This window comes from Sphaerodactylus townsendi, linkage group LG12 (genome assembly GCF_021028975.2).
Source record: "Sphaerodactylus townsendi isolate TG3544 linkage group LG12, MPM_Stown_v2.3, whole genome shotgun sequence".
Classification (NCBI taxonomy): Eukaryota; Metazoa; Chordata; class Lepidosauria; order Squamata; family Sphaerodactylidae; genus Sphaerodactylus; species Sphaerodactylus townsendi.
The window spans coordinates 36,618,123-36,630,876 of NC_059436.1; the positions used below are offsets into that span (position 1 = coordinate 36,618,123).

At 40.5% G+C, this 12,754-nt stretch overlaps 1 protein-coding gene across 4 annotated transcripts in view; it reads left to right on the forward strand.

The window, feature by feature from the left end:
- SCAI (suppressor of cancer cell invasion) overlaps positions 1-11,695 on the forward strand; it is a 77,060-nt gene extending 65,365 nt beyond the window's left edge. For 3 of the 4 annotated variants that reach the window (XM_048512910.1, XM_048512911.1, XM_048512912.1), the window contains 3 exons: positions 1,413-1,586; positions 1,743-1,843; positions 3,255-11,695. In XM_048512910.1, coding sequence (XP_048368867.1) covers positions 1,413-1,586; positions 1,743-1,843; positions 3,255-3,404 — 425 coding nt within the window. In that variant the 3' untranslated portion in view covers positions 3,405-11,695. Of the gene's footprint in view, positions 1-1,412; positions 1,587-1,742; positions 1,844-3,254 lie in introns of those variants that run through there. The other variant, XR_007245924.1, reaches the window with a different exon arrangement.
- The last annotated feature ends 1,059 nt before the right edge of the window (positions 11,696-12,754 follow it).

Genomic DNA, 12,754 nt, shown 5'->3' on the forward strand with positions numbered 1-12,754 from the left:
TTTCCCACACCCCTTGCCACCCTCCTAGCCACTCCTAGTTGGGGTGGTTCTCATCCCCCTCCCACGGCGAGGTTGGGTTTCTCACCTGGCCCCGAACAGGGGTCTTATGATTTTTATATCATCTTTCTTCCCACTTCTCTTCCCCTTACACTCCACCCCTTGCTATTTTCCACACCCCTTGCCACTCCTAGCCACCTGCAGCAGAATTTCCTGGGCAGAGTATCACCCTATTTTGGGAAAATGTGTCTGTCTGGGAGTGTCTGAAGAGCAGAAATGAACAGTGGTTAAGGAAATTATGATATTTTATTGTGTAAAGTTAAACATTCACTTTGCATATATATTTCTATTCAGCTGTAGTTAGGACACAAGCATGGGGCCATGAGAGAATACAAGTTCATTTTACCGGGAGGTGGGGTATCTGGCCTGGGCTGCCAGTATATCATTTTAAAATTTCTAAACCAACACAGGACTTTTGTCTGTGGTTCATTGGATGAATGGCATGGAGTCAGGCTGAACTGCAAGCTTGTATTGGTCCCTGGGAAATGATTGTAATATTACAGTACAGTGGAGGCCAATTTCTCTGGATCTCAGTAGAATTTATGCTCAAATGCATTATTACTAATATGAAAATTGTTGCTATTGTATTTTATATGACAAATTACAGTTATGAAGTAGCAATTAAAATAATTTTATGGTTGGGGGTCACCACGACATGAGGAACTGTATTAAAGGGTCCCGTCATTAGGAAGGTTGAGAACCACTGTGCTAGTGTTATACATTTTCTGTGGCTGTCCTTCCAGTTACAGAGCTCCCTTCCTCTACAGCAGGGGTCTGCAACCTGCGGCTCTCCAGATGTTCATGGACTACAAATCCCATGGCTGGGGCTGATGGGAATTGTAGTCTATGAACATCTGAAGAGCCAGGTTGCAGATCCCTGCCCTACAGACTAGCCCAAATCCAAACCTGATAATGATGGATGAGGACTCAGGGGTTCAGTGTTGGGTCATGAAAGTGGATGGATTTTCAGAAAAACAGATGAAATCTCATTTTGTTAGGGTATTTACATTGGTTTACCCAAAGTGAGCCTTAAGGAAAAAATAAGTTATAATGCTAAAGAAAGAAAAAGTTCCCACTGTAGCAAATTCCCAGATTTCAGTGTCTCACTGAGTACAGCCTCAGAGAGTACGGCCTGCTGCACACAAAACAGAAGCAAATTGATTTTTATGCACGTTTGGGAGAGGTTTGTTTGGCCTTTGTTCTCTATTCTTCAGTACTAAATGAAATTATGAAAGGCTACTTTTATCTTAAAGCAGGAGATTTTTAAATGGCATCTCTCCGCATTTCAGTGAGAGCTGCTGGGCTTGTTTCATATGCCAAGTATGTCATTTTGTCATTCTTCTGTTGACTTCTAGATCAATCCCAACGAGGTAGCCTCTTCACCTTCTTTCTGAACAACCCATTAATGGCATTCCTATTTGTCTCTGGATTATCAAGCATGCGCAGAGGACTGTGGGACAAGTGTCATGATTACCTTCGAAAAATCAATCGGGATATTGCACAATTGCTGACTCATTCCCGTTCCATAGGTATGCTTTGACAAGAGGAAATAGTCATCTGTTTTTAAGTGCAGCGTCTCTGGTTGGGGAGGCAGGAAATGCTGCAGTGTCTCTCTTTCAGAAATGTATGGCGAGCCTTTCTGAATCACACTTTCTGTAAGTGCCATCTTTTTTTCCTCTCTGCAGATCAGGCCTTTCTACAGTTTTTTGGAGATGAATTCCTTCGCTTACTTCTAACAAGATTCGTCTTCTGCTCAGCCACCATGAGGATGCACAAAATCTTCCGGGTATGCCAGGGAACTCTTGTCTTCCTTTCTTTCAGCATGGCTCACTGACAGACTGTTGCGCATTTGGAAATGCACCACTTTTAGATAAAAGGCTTTCTTTTGTGCCTGTAAGCTTCAGTTCCCCATCAGTGGTGGGAGATGTCATCATATGTGCTTCAGTTCTCAGACACTTCTAATTAGCTGCAACTAGAGTTTGCTCAAAGGTTTGCTCAAGCATTAGCTTGAGTGTTCTTTTTTCTTCCTGGTGGCAGATACTCCTACAGTCACTACATCTAACTTCAATGACATCTCTGACAGAAGGACTGAAATCATTGACAGATACAGCAGTTGATCATTTGTATACATACTATAGAATAAGGACTAGTTTAAATCTCATGGGGTTGTGGAATGTTGCTGAGGTTTAAAGCCATAGTGAGAAAATTACAAAGTCCAAGGCTGAAGGAACTGGTTGCCAAAGCTGGGCAAAGATATAGCCAGGATTTGAGCATTAGCTTTGCTTTGATATTACAATGGTTTTTTAACTGCTTGAACTATCACTATGCGCCCTCCCCCAATAGCAAACTTCTCTTCAAATTGTAAGACTTTTCAGAAGCAGGTTTCGACATGGCACGAGGACAAACTGAAGGAAAGGCAAAACACAGTGGTGCTTGAGGGAAAATATTTATTGTTTCTACAATACAGTAGTGTACAGTCTTTGAAATTATATCCCCCTGATGAAGCTCATGTGAAACGTAGGGGTGTAGAGATAATAAATACTTTCCCTCAAGCACCACTGTGTTTTGCTTTTCCTTTGTTTTGCTTGGTGTGGCCCTTATCTCTTTTTTTACCTGACATGGTGACAAAGTGATTAAAAAAACTTTTTAAAAATCCTGTTGAGCATTCCAGCTCCTTAGGTGTGCTTAAAGAGACTCTTTGATTTCCATATGTGTCTGCAATATTTCACTGAATATTGTTAATGGATACTTTTGAGCATTTTAAGCAAACAGCTGTAAAGTGATTCAGAATATGGCAAGATGGAGGGATGCTGCTAGTTTTTTGTGTACGTATCTGTTTGGGGTTGCCATAAGTCAGCTGTGACATGGCAGCACTTTACACACATACCTATAATTGAAATGAATGTGTATTTGTTTCAGTTTTCCCGCTGTGTGGAAAACATAACAGAATTTTTTTTGTTTTCAAGATCACCAAAGATGCCACATCCTGGTATGATCTTGAATCCATTCTCTGGCCATTTCCTTCCTGGTTTCACATTCTTAACTCAGCAGATGCACATGAGTTGTAGAGAATAGTTCCAGAGCTCGTGTGGAGCGAAAGTCAGCTATGGTAGTGAAATGTTTCCCTTCTGCATGATGATTATACTGGCTAATTAAAATGCCGTTCTCTCTTCTGTTCTCCCCACTTCTTTCCATAGCAGGAAACCAGAAATTATCCAGAATCCTATCCCCAACTGCCAAGGGACGAAACTGTGGAGAATCCACACCTCCAAAAACACATTTTGGAGTTGGCTTCCATGCTGGATGTTCGAAACGTGTTCCTGGAAACCACCCTTGATGATTATTAAAATGAAAACGTGTTCTGGTTTCTTTCTGCAGAGGGGTGTTCCCAGCCGCAGGTTTTTGAAATGGTGCAGTTTTCTAATGTGAAGATCCAGAAAAGGAGTTTACTTGATTTTTATTTTTAAATTTATGATTATTTTTTAAAAAAATAAAATGGCTGTTGGCACAGCTATTCCATTCTGTATGGGGTCAATTTTATATACTAAACCCTTCTGCCTCTTTAAAAAAAAATTAAGACTAAAGATATCCCCTGGTTTTAAATTTTGATTTCAATGGTTGAAGCTAACCACATGACAAATTATGCTAAGTATTTAAATACTATCACTTTTAGCCCATGTGTGTGGAAATTCTTTATTTTTGTACGATTTTTTAAAAAAAATTGGAAGCAAAAAATTCCAAGAAGAGAATGATCTTCTGTCCCCAAAGATTCTGGATTTAAAATGTGAACGGTGAGACTGCACCGTGCAAAGCAGCGATAGCAATAAACAAGTCTTTCAAGACAATACACTTGATCAACTCAAGAGGGAGCATCACGTCTGAAGGGATATTGGAGTGATCCCAGAAAATGTAGTGTTCCCCACAAATTCCATGTTCTTAAATAAAGCTAAGTCACTTGCTGGTTAAGAATGCAGGACATTCCCTCTGGGCCTGAAATAACTGGTTCAGGGCATATTACCACGTCAAGGAATGGGCCCCCAGCTCTTTAGTGGACTACCCTCTGTGCCTCTTGCAGAGCCAAGACCCTTCTGCCTCAGGAGGATGGTTAGGATCAGTCTGTTTGGATTTTGAATTGCTCAAGGAAGAACTGCCTTCCTCTGCCACACAAATGAGTACCATTCCCCAGCTTTGGCCAGAGTCATGCCTAGGAATGGAAAATACCAGCCTTTCCCTGCACAAGGACACTTGGCAAGGAGCTGCTTTGAATTTCCACTGCCACACTTTGACTGTGAGAGAATCTTTCATGGCATTCCACTAGATCCAAGAGAACTGTTCATCCTTGTTTCATGACTAATGACACAAAATGCATGTTGTAGTGTGGCAAAAAAACAAAAATCACTGCCTGGCCTCTGGTGACTCGAAATAAATCCTTGTTACAGTTATGAGAGAGAGTCAGTTCTCCCTCCTCGTGAGAAGTGTGAAATCTTCCTGCAAGAGTTTGGATGAGATAAGAGTGTGGGGCACATGGTGACTTCACAAGTAGAACCTTTTCAGCGCTTATTTTGGGCTACGGGAATCTCAGAGCTATTGAAGGGAGGGCAGTTGCTGTGGCACCGGAGCTGCTGAAAAGCCAAATGGTGGCAGCCAGGAAATCAACCCGATGTTAGGAGTAGAATAGGTCGCCTGGAAGTGGTTTTGGAAGGAGTAAGGAAAGGGATGCCGAGGAAGGGTGCTGCTTTCAAGTTGTCCTCTGCACCCTGCTTTAAGATGAGCTGAGATTCAACCAGTTGCTTTAGATGAGGAGGCCTGTCCTAAAAGCTACAGTAAAGCACAACCGTCTTGATGGTATCAAGGTTGTATTATGCATGTTTTTCTTTTCAGTCTATTGTCAGTTAACAAGCTCTTTGTACAGTGAAAATACTGCTATGGAGGAGGGTGTTCATGCTTTGCCGGCCTAGAATATGAACAGTTTTATGATAAGAGAAACAAGGTGCAGAGATGTACTGGCAACTGATAGTGCAGATCTCTTAATTCCACGTTGCAGTTGCTCAGATGGTCCTGGGTGGGTTGCTGTGAGGCTCCTGTGTTATTTAATACGTTGCTGTCAGTCTTGGAGTCCAGTTGGTCATTATCCAGTATATTCAGGTTTAACCAACAGAGTGAGCACACAATTTAAGCACTGTTTTAACCTTAGCGGGTGCATTTTGTAATATGATTATAGGATTTCCCAAAAATCCACAGGAAACGTGTGTCCCCCCCTCACAAAGCTGAGGTTGGAGGGGGGTTGCATAAACAACGCTTATATCCATTTGTTTCCCCCCCCCCCCCATTGGGTGGTCTCTTTAAGCCACTGGGTGTTCCCTTTTCCCCCATTGGATGTTCTCATTTTTGAACAGGCTGTCATGCAAACCTTTCTCAACCACTGCCCAGGATAAGAGGGAATGGTCAGTGGTTTGGAAACAAGGGGGATTGAGATCCACTGCAGAGCTGGGAAAGGCAGTACTTAGAAGTGATGACAAAAGGTGCCTTAGGTCGGGCATAAAGTGCAATGGGGATGTAGGCAATGGAAACAGTTTGCAGAGCTTTTACTATCCTCATAGCTTGGCTTGAGAATGCCTTCACTTTCAATTGGCACTTGAGAGTAGTTGGATAGCAAAGTAGCTTGAATGGGGCCAGGTTTGGTGACAAGCACTGGTGCATTTTCTTCTGTGGTGCTTTGGTCTTGCGGTCCCCTCGTACCTGAAATATGACGGGGGCTTTTTGTTTCCTTTTTAAAATTACAGTGCAGATGGAGTGGTGTGGGTTATATGTACAGAACGGACTCCATCTACCAGGTGGGGGGTGGGGGGAAGGGGTGCTGCCTATAAATCTGTATATTTGTAGATATTTATATATATAGCATAGTCTGAGAACCGTATGTATACAAAATAAAAGATGTCCGCCCAGGTGCAGAGTAGAATTCATTCCATTTTGAGGTGGGATCATCAAGGATACTGTTGGTCAGATGGATTGCATGGGTCTGTGTTTCAGAGATGGCATTTGGCCATAGCAAGTTTATTAAAGGATCTCACTATTCAGATATTGGGGATTTGTGTGTTAAATTTGGAGGCAAATGTTTCATTAATTGAACTAATTGTGACCTCATGATCACCAACCAGATTATAAGTCTGTGATGAAGAATCTTGTTTGCCTCCCTGTAACATATTGGTGCCAATTCAGGCCCCTCTCCATCACTGGTAAATCTCTATGTAGGCTTTAAACTCCACATCAGTCCTAGGGAAAACTGCCTAGGAACACAGAACGCCTGTACTTAATCTGCAGTTTGTTGCAGTTGATGTTTTAGAAGATTGCCTTAAGCTCTCAATTTAAACAAGGAGATTCCTCCGGCTGTCACTTAACGAACATGCTAAGAATCTACAGTTGGCTCTGGCCTTCTTGTTCCGTTTTGCCCTGTTATATTGGAATAGCACGTGTGCATGATCTTGGAAAGAAGACTTCTGTTAGCATGTCTGTTTTGTACCCTCTTCATCAAATAATTGTCTGGACTTTAGGTCATAATGAAACCAAGTATGCAGATTGACAGAACAAGTGCAAAACACAAGCATTTTCTTCGGTGTTGCGCTGGTGTTGTGGTCCCCTCGTACCTGAGATATGGTGGTGGCTTTTAGTATAACAGACAAGTAATCATCTACCCCATGAGTATTCTTGTAATGCTGTCTTGCTTTCTCTCTACTGCTAATGCAACTGAGAAGTTTTTTCCTGTGTCAAATCTTTCATTATTTGTAGCAAATAGTCATGTCTCCAAAAGATGAATGAGTTAAAATGAAATGGAAGTGTTGAGGGCAGAAATTATTTCTGGCCTCGTTATGGACAATCAAGATAACAAAAGATATCCTCTACTATATCAGCTCCACAAATGTGATTTCTCAGATCATACCAGGTGTTGTTGTAATTCTGCAATTGTCATTGTAGGAATTGGCTAATAAATGTTATCTGGTGGTGTGGGGGCTGTAGCTCAACAGTAGATCATCTGGTGCGCATGCAGATACTCCTAAATTCAATACACTGGTATCTCCAGTCAAAAGGATTAAGTAGTAGGTCATGTGAAAGACCTCTGCCGGGGACGCTGTAGAGCAACTGCCAGTCAAAATGGCTCACAGGAAGAGTTTCATGCTCATGTTTAATTGTTTATTACCAAGGAGTGAGATTGGCTGTAAGGGAATTAACCAATCTTTTAATCTAGTTTTCAATTGCATTTTGGCAATCTCTGCTTTAATTTTTTTTTTCATGCTAGGGGCATATGAAGCACCTTATCGAATGAACTGCCCTTTGTGTCCAAATGTCTCCCTTTTAGGAACATAATATATTCTGTTGAACTGTAAAACAGACTTCAGCTTAAGCTCATGAATACACTTTCCATCTTGTGCATATTGCTGAAGGTAGATCAATGGAGCAGTTGACTTTCTTTTATGACCTATGCCTGTAGTGCCAATGGGTCACATGTTGTTCTGTGTAAAATTGGTTGCAGCCAACAAAATCCAGAAAGAAAACATAGAGGGGGCCAGGGGGGAAAGGCCATGGCTTGATCCATTAGAGTACATGCCTTGCATACAGAATATTCCAGGTTCAATGCTTGGCATCTCAAGTTATAAGGAGCTTCAATGATTAGAAGTGCACTCCTGTGTACTCTGCTGTTTGCTGTATGTACAAATACACTAGAAAAACAAAGAATGTTCAAGCAAACTGCCTTTCATTTAAGCCTCCAGTAACTCCATGTTTTAAGAGGACTGTGCTCTTATCAACAAATTATTAACAGGTGGTGCATCATTTTTGCATATTGGTAGATGTTGACTTTTTGCAATCTGACGAAAGGAGCTTTGACTCTCGAAACCCCCAAAACCTTGTTGCACTCCAAAAACCCCAATTATGCCCCCAAAACCTTGTTGCACTCCAAGATGCTATTGGACTCTACCTTTTTGCTATGTAGACTTATACCAGAACCTTACATCGCAGACCCCTTCCCCAATTATTGGCAAGCTTTGATATAGGAAAATAGATTTAGCAGTAGATGATGTCACTGTGTATTTGGCGGGTTTAAGTCCCTACAAATGGAAACATTGCTGCCTTCTTGCTTGAGCCATTTTCAGAGGTTGTAGAGTTTCTCAGACATCAATATTGTTTTGTTGTTGCATTAAAAGTGACTAATTAACAAAATATTAACGCCTTATAATCCCTAAAACTATAACTAGGTTCTCATTGTATTCAACTGATGTTCCCAAGTAGAATTTTGTCTTGCTGGATTACTCAGCAGTGATCAAACCGTTTTTTTGATGTTAAATAAATGGCTGTATTCAATGTCAAAAGGTTATTAAGAAAGTTCCTAAAATTCTGGTAGGCCCAAAAATTATTTCAGTATTCATTAACCCTGTGAAAATGTTTCTCTTGAAACATGTCTCTGATTCAAATCAATGAAACTGCCTAAAGTCCAAGGGAGAATGATCAGGGACTGTGTAAGAATTCTTGCTATTTTGGATTTTGACTAATATACCATTCAGTCAGCTTCAGAATCCTGTCTAAATTTTTGCAGGCGTCTCTGAAGCTTGCCCTTTCTGAATTATTTCTTAGCCTTTGTTTAAAAATCTGGGGGGGGGGGGTGTTGCACTTCAATCCATTTATAACAATATTCTACGCAGTAATTAGATTAGTGTTTTATGAAGACACCATCTGATACATGCATTTTTCTGTGAGAGTTCACAGTTGCTGTAGTTCATGACCATCTGAAGACCTCTGTAGAAAAACATTACTGAAATCTGCGCAATCCAAGCATGTTTGGGGGGTGAGGGTGGCGTTGTGCCTTGATGGTAGAATATCTGCTTTGCATTCAGAAGGTTCCAGGTTCAGTTTCCGACATCTCCAGTTAAAGGGTGGAAGGTGATATGAAAGACAATTGCCTGTGTTTCTGGAGAGACCCTGCCAGTCTGAGTAAACGCTACTGATTTTGATGGACTGGCTGATCCAGTATAAGCCAGCTTCCTCTTGGGCACCACACTAGCAAATGATTGCTGTCTTTGCGATTGCCAGATGTCACAGGGTGGTAGGCCAACTTGAAGCATTGACATTTAATAGGTTTTATTTGGTCTTCATCTGTCACTGGATATTGGAAACTAGGATGCCGAAAGTCTTACAAGACTTAAGGTAGAAATTACTTTTCACCTGCCTTGTATCTTGACATTTCTGGTGCTCTTGAATAGTGATCTAAAAATCTCCCAGATGGCTTCTGCGAGAAACCTTTAGCTGAGTTCCTGTCACCTTTCTGCTCTGTTAAACTGGCTGCCATTAATATGGACATTTTGATGTACTCTTGTGTTAGCCGTGCTTGAAGTGGCTATTTGGTCTAAGTGGGTCTTTTCCTGTGTTACGTTCTTACAAGGTTAACCAAACCAACCCTTAAAATGGGAGTTTCAGAAATCCAGTTTGATCTGGAGTCATGTCTAGATTCTGTTTTAGAATCTGTTTTGTATTTGCCACGCTAAAGTCTCAAGCACACTTGGAAAGTCCAATGAAACAGTTGGGCAGCTTGCTTCAGTTAAAGGTTGTTGGTGCTCATATTGCAAGTTTCTTCAGGCTTTTAGTAATTCACTGGAGCCATGCTAACCTAGGCAGCAGAGCCAAGCCATAGACTACATTTCTTATATGTAATTTATTCTATGGCTTTTAAGCTGTAAAGCACAACAAATAACTTTTTTGTCCTGTTGGGTAGGTCAGTGAAAGGATTAGGAAGGAATTGGGGCTAGGGAATTGTCTGGGAAGCAGATAACATGCATACCTTTCTCTAGGAAGTGAAGACTCAGAATGGATTATTTAGGATTTACCCCCTTTTTTTGGTATCAATTGTAAATTGACAGGATAAAATCCCAGGAACTAGTTGCTCATTCAGAAATACTTTCCTTGGAGAACTGGGAAGGACAGGGACAGGTATGTATCTACTTGATAATGCATGATAAAATTGAAGGAACTAATCTTGATCAAGTTCTGAAGTTGCCCGTCAGATTCTAGCTTACCTTTAACCGGTGGCTTTGAGTTTTGACATCCCTAGGGCCTGATTAGCAATTCTGTTGTGGACCTTTAAACCTGTACTTTCTGGTGCCATTTTGCATGTTTATTTGTATTTTGTTTGCTTATATAGAGCTTGCAATGTTCTAGCTCTGCAGATGCTTTGTTTGGGTATATAAAAGTAGTGTATTCTTGACTATAGTGATTCTCTTAGTCCTTTTGGTCATATGAGCATGTTAAGATAATGACGAAGAAAATATAAATTCAGTAGCTTCAAATAGAATTGATTTCTGCTGCACAATTAAAATGAATTCAAATCTGTAAACATTTTATCAGACTGCAAGCAGCTGTCAGGAAGAGCTATGAGTGCACCAGAATATATTTTAGTCTCTGTAATGCTGTGTTAGGATTGGGTTCCCACTGAAATTCTAACCAACTCATTAAAAAGTAAAGTCAATCCCATTGTCTGCACCTAGAACGGCACAACGTTGACAAACGTGTGTGATTTTTAAACAATAAGCTTGTATTAGAAAGTAAGATGACTTTTTAAAATCTTATTTGAAAATTGTATTAACTTGCCTCGTTAGTAGTAAAAAGAATTTTAATCTGTGGCAAATGCTTGTCTGTAATTGAAATGTTGTTGAACTGTGATGCCAGTTGTAGGGAATATACAGCTGTATCTTAGGATCTCTTTGATGAAGAGATTGAAGCACAAGTGTTTTTACATGTACCAAACCTGTTCTAAATGCTGCTAGTCCATAGTGCATGTGATAATGCTGTAGGGTAACAAACCTCTGTAATGGTTCACAAAGCCACTGTTACCTTTGTTACATAACCACGTCTTGGTGCCAGTTTATCTACATTATGACTTGAGATTTTTACAACAATTCCTGATCTGACCAGTATGATGTGATGCGTCTCTTATGCTGAGAAGACCAGGGACCATTCTTGTTTACAAGGTTGTAAATTATACTTTTTTTTTTCCTTGCCAAGAGTTCTTGCTTATACACCATAGTCCTCAGTTGATGTGGAAACCTGATGTCTGTCTCTGGTAATACTGTCTCTAATGCATCTGAATTACCGAAGCCATAAACTCAACCATGAATGTTACCTTTTTCACTCCATCAGTTCTCCCAGTTTGTTGGCCAATATTGATTCATGCTGTGTTTCGTGCAGATGTATTCCCAAGGATTCAGTGAAAAGCTATCTCAGCAAGGTAATAACAGTAGGGCCTGTGGCAACCTTTTTGTAAATCCAAAGCTTCTGCCACTACTCTACTACATTTATTGCTATTTGGAAAACTTATTCCATTAAATAAATTTCAAAGCTAACACTGTGACTCTCTACAGAGCTGATATAGCGTCAAGGGAACAAAATACTGTAAAAATAATGATTTGTGTTGTACTGAGTAACAAGGATGACATTTCTGGGGTTTTGCTGTCAGTGTACTGAAGACTTTCATGTTGGTTAATGTTTGCTTGGAATGTGAGTACATCCATCAGTTGTGAATTACTGTACATTAATTTTGTACGAGACCCACTCAAATTCTATGTATTACCAGTATACAATAAACATATTTGCTTAATTGTGTGCTTCTGAGTTTTCAAGATTAGGCGAGCTTTAAACAAACGAAAGGATTTTGACCTTTCTCCGGCTAATGTTACGCGTTTTTCTTCATTCTTGTACTCAGTCCTCTGATTCGCCTTCCAATAGTATTTTAGAAAAACTCCAGGGTTCATGGCTGAAATATAAATATTTGTTTTCTTGTCACTGTCCTACTTATCACATTTCTCCTTCAGTTTTTTCAAAATGTTTGTGATAACTAATTTTCATGGTAAAATTCACTTAAAATGATTAAGTCACCTCAGTGTCTTAAAAAAACTTTCATGAAAAGGCACACAATTTCTTCCCCAGCCCCTTATGTCAGACAGCAAATGGAATGTATCTATTTATAATGCTGGCTTATGTGAAATTCCTGTTTCTGTTTAGATTATCCTTGCAGGAGTGTTTAAGCACCTAAGAGTTTAAGTTGCCCCTTTCTGGGTTTTTTTCTAAGGCAGGAGTCCCAACATGATGCCTGTGGGTACCATGGCACCTGCCAAAACCTTTTACGGGTGTCCAAGGTTTTTTAGGAAGAGGGTGGGGCCAGGTAGGACTTTTGCCCAGCAAGGCTTCTGATTGACTATTGCAGATTTGATTGGCTGTGTAGCATTTTAAATATTGTTCTGGCAGCAGCTGCCACCACAGCACACAGATCTGCATTGTGTTACTGCAGTTAAGATGTGGTATTTGGTTTCATGTCCTGTGGAGCTGTACCCACTATGCTCTATCTAAATTCCAAATGTGCCTGCAGGCCCAAAAAGGTTCGGAGCCCCTGCTCTAAGGAGCAGGAGCATGAAGCTTGAACACTTTGTAGAAAGGAAATGGAATGATGGAATGGACTTTGTACACGCTGAAACTTGTGTGTGATATCTGTGGATTGGCAGCAGTCGGAGGAAATGCCCAAGTTTGAAACTGGGACCTTTTAACCTGTGATCCTTGAGTTTGTTTGCAAACTTGGTCAGTCAGTACTGTGTGTAAAGGAATCTTATAAAAAAAGTGGAAAATCCTCTTATTTGCAGTAGTATTTTTTTCTCAGATGATG